The sequence below is a fragment of the Atta cephalotes genome (genome assembly GCF_000143395.1).
Source record: "Atta cephalotes unplaced genomic scaffold scaffold00003, whole genome shotgun sequence".
Taxonomy (NCBI): domain Eukaryota; kingdom Metazoa; phylum Arthropoda; class Insecta; order Hymenoptera; family Formicidae; genus Atta; species Atta cephalotes.
Genome location: NW_012130067.1, coordinates 1,654,152 through 1,658,475, shown reverse-complemented (window position 1 = coordinate 1,658,475; position 4,324 = coordinate 1,654,152). Strand labels below are relative to the sequence as shown.

Genomic DNA, 4,324 nt, shown 5'->3' with positions numbered 1-4,324 from the left:
TCTCTCAGTTGGTCCCTGATCTTCCCTATAACAATGCGCAGTTTTCATTTCCTCGCAGTTCTCTCTTCCCTTCCTCCTTCTCCTTTCACTCGCGTGAAACATACAAAATGGACAAATCAATGTAATTGATTTTTATCGAGATTTTCTCAAAAATTTTACAAAGGTATTGAGAATCAGCCTCTAATCTTCGTCTTCTCTTTCTTTCCCATCTTTTTTTTAGATTATGTTTTATGGCCCCAATATTTTACAAGATAACGTTACCCCACCCGATTGAAATTTAAAAAATGATGATTATTATTATTATTATCTTCTAATCCACTTGGCGCGGGACTTGCTAGTTTCTAGCGGAGTCGCGACAAGCGATAATAAAATCCGATCGGAAGTCTTCGTGCACACTTTCGGCGAACGGTCGAGGATGTGCTTTCTGCGTATGTATATATAAGCGCGGGATTCAATATATCTGTTTTATTCTTATATTATAACATTAATATTTCTTTCTGTCGTGTATTTGTTTTTTTTTAAACAGTACTTTTGATTAGACGAACCACAGATCGCTATTCCTTTTTTGTTATCTATGGAATGTATCGCTATTTGGAAGAATAATCGCAGATTCCTTTTCTCTCTTTCTCTCTTTCTTTCTTTCCTTCTTTCCCTTTCTTGTATAGCATCGAACTACATAGTAACCTTTATTATACATTAACAGTTTCACATATACGAATGACACAAAGCGCAAACTTTAGGATTTTGTTCGTTATTTTCATGTTTTTAAAAATCTTCAAAATAAAGCATCAATGTTACCATTTGATAAAATAAGAAAAAGAAAAGAACGGTGAATATTTCGACGATACACTCCGCGCAAATTCCCGAGAAATGATTGCCCCTTTAGAAAATACAAGTAGTTCGCCGCGTCGAAATGGAATCTACCTCACCGTGATTATTTGCGGCTTCGACATAGCGCGACACAGCACATTCGATATTAAAACTTAATAAATATATTTACCAATCAACAAATGTGCCCTGTCGCTGATACATTCATTTTCACGTCTTTTACTACACGCTCCCTCTCAATCGCGCATAATTTCTTTCATGCACGCATTTCCACCTGCATATTACTGACGTTATTAATCACTATTATCTCATTATAATATTTATCTATATATATTTTAAATTCCTTACTCTTATATACTCGGTTAAACTGTGCGGGTTTAACGCTTTGAATTTCTTCTAGATTTAATATCTATTTACAATGAAGGACCATTTTATCTTGTATTAGTGCTAACAATGTGCAGTTTAGGAAGAAGTTTTTTTCAATCCTTCTTACTGTAAAAATTTCCAATGTACGGACCGATCATATCAGCGCGCGATTTTGCAACACGCGTCACAAACTCATAAAAATTGAATGTTTGATAATTGACTTGCTGTTAATTGTAAGTATGCCATTAATGGCATAATTAAATACGCTACTTTCTAATCGTTACGTTACTACATTATTATTTTCATAATGTAATAATATAACGATATATTATTACGCTATTGTGATATAATGATATAATATAATCGTTACATTGTTACATTATTATTCTTATAAAGTATTAACGCCCGGCCAGGCTCGCCTGTCCAGAAGACGTTTTGCAACGACGAGTCGGCGCAAGGTAACCAATTTTTGCGGCCGAATAGGTTCAGTCGAATAAACTCTAATCGTGGCCTCCTTATCAATATCAATATCTCTATCTACTTGCGTGAATTTTCAACGTGAAAAATCAAGAGAAAGGAGAATCGTCTTGCGGAATGCCCGTCGAAGTCATCGCAGTTGTCGAAGTCGTCGACGCGAGCACTCGGAAATTTATCGATCGTTCTCGATATAGCCAAGCATGGGCGAACTTGAAAAAGAAAATAGGAACCGCGACCTCCTGACTTTGTTTCGTTTTTTTCTCAAAAGTGGGTATCGTTGCCCAACGAGAAAACGATAGAACGATTTCCACGTACCTCTTGATATCCCACGCTACCACATCTCCAGGGCTAAACTCTCTCGCCCTTCGGCGGTTATTACAAAATTAAATTTTACTAAAATGTGATTGCCTAAAAGAATAGTCGGCAGCCGCGGAAACGGTGACCGAGAATGCACTACGACCGGTTGTGGGACTTTGTCGCACCGGTGGGTAACTGTCGCCATTCGCAATTGTCAGTCATTGAATATAACAAAGTATGCATATCATCAATCTGCATGCGATGTTTTCTCAACATCGAGCTCAAGAAAGAAACAGTCCTTTATCATAATATTATTAATATTATTTCCATAATATTATTTCCATCAATCGTACCTTTTAAAACTCCAATAAGATTGAATCAAACGTTCCGTTTATAGATAATGCTTTTTTGTAATTAAAAAAAGAAGATTCGAAAAGGGACATTCGGGTCGATATTCTCTTCCAAAAATGCACTGACGAGAAAATCGATTCGTTTGATACAATGAGGGAAAACATGATGGGAAGAAAGCAGATCAATACGCGGATGAAGTGAAATTCGTCGATACCATTGCGCTAAGTATACACTTTAAGGGGTCGATCTCATTCGCTTGACATCGTAGTAAAATCGGCATATCGCCAAGCACCGATATTTAAACCGACCATACTGTAGATACGGTTCCATTACAGAATATCGAGATTAAAACCAGCTGTAGAGTCGAGAGAATTAAGCAGCTCTTGGGCGCTAAAGTTCGACGTGTCTCCTGTAGGAAGGTTCTCCAAGAATTCGAGGGTAAAATCAGGAGCCGTAACGGACGGATCCGTAGTGGTGGCCGGTGGTGGTGGCTGAGTGTGCTGCTGCGGTGGTGGTAAACTACGTACTCCAGGGCTACCTGCGCCATACTGTTGATGTGGATGCAGAGGAGAACCTAAACATACAATTCATTAAGTCTAATTAAATATGTTGAACGTTGCTACAAATATTCGTGACATAAAATATTGAGCAGGTAAGTCCCATTAATAAAAATTTAATTATCTTCACTTGTAATTTTTTACGAGAGCGAAAAAACTTATTGAATTTTTTTTCAAACACACTATCAAGAATTTTTTAATTAAGGCCTGATTGTGCTCTAACGTCACTTTAACTTTACGAGATGTAAAACTTTCTTCTTTTCTGTTTCTCTCGGTTTAAAAAAAAAAGAAAAAAAGAGAATTTTAAGCCTCGCTTAAAGTTAAAATAATATTGATGCAATCAGGCATAAGAAAAATGTATTGTTTCGGTTAATAAACTTATATAACGTGACATGAGAAATATAATTCATTAAAATAGAATGTACTAATTTTGTAGCTAGAGGAAGGATTTTAACTGATTTTAGAACAAAACGTTCGTCATTTTTACTAAATGTGACTGATGAATATAACTGCGTTTGTAGCAGTAGAAATTTGGGGATTTAACTTCTTTTCTCCTTATAACAGTAGGAATAATTTAACTTCTTTTGGAATTTCAATGTAAATTTTTTTGTATTTTTGGATACAGCTGCTTTTATATATAGACTACTCAGATAATTCCATAGGAAATTCCATTTAATTTGTATGGCTAATAATGAGTTACGCTCCTCGAGCGTGAACATTTTTGTTTTCGTGGACCACTACTCACCGGTCCCAGTAACGTTGACTGAATTTACAGACGTTGTCTGTGACATCTGCATCTGCAACGACATCTGATTGTTATTCTGCTGCATAGCCAGCGTTTGTTGTTGGTGCTGTTGCGTCAACAGCTGTTGCATCTGCGTGCTGTTGGACATTCCCGAACCAGCTATACCGCCGTTTTGCGAACGAATTAATTGTTGATGTTGCATCTGCGCCGCAGTCATTTGCATTGTGTTGGCCGCGCCACCCATGCCGAAAGCACCTGCGAAAAGTGTGATTTAATAAAATCCCGCAATATCAATTCAAATCATTTTCACGAATAATAACAAGTAAGGTTCGCGAGACGTGCTTGATTTTCTATGAATATGATTTGCATTTATGCGTTTATATCCAAACAAAACGCAGCGACATGCTCTTTCGATTTTCGATGAAAACGAGAACATCGTTCGAGAGAGCAAACTTCAAATTAACGCGAAATAAGATAAATCTGACATCAACAATCGACTCATGATTCTTCCGATGAACACGATAGTATATCCGGATGTTTTTCAGCAAGAGACAGACGATACAATATAACATAATGAATCATTATACATCCTTATTGTTTGCAAGTTAAATCAAGATGAAATGATCACTGTGTTACACTATGTTTCTTACTGAAAAGCGCATCATATCTGTTTCTCCTCCTCCTCCTCCTCTCTCTCTCTCTC

At 36.8% G+C, this 4,324-nt stretch overlaps 1 protein-coding gene across 1 annotated transcript in view; it reads right to left on the bottom strand.

Annotated features, from left to right (window-relative positions):
* Positions 1-2,648: 2,648 nt before the first annotated feature.
* LOC105625718 (neurogenic protein mastermind-like) overlaps positions 2,649-4,324 on the bottom strand; it is a 58,592-nt gene continuing 56,916 nt past the window's right edge. Inside the window, exons 5-6 of the mRNA XM_012207041.1 lie at positions 3,622-3,876; positions 2,649-2,893 (exon numbers count right to left, since the gene is read on the bottom strand). Of these exons, the coding sequence (XP_012062431.1) occupies positions 2,649-2,893; positions 3,622-3,876 (500 nt within the window). The remainder of the gene's footprint in view (positions 2,894-3,621; positions 3,877-4,324) is intronic.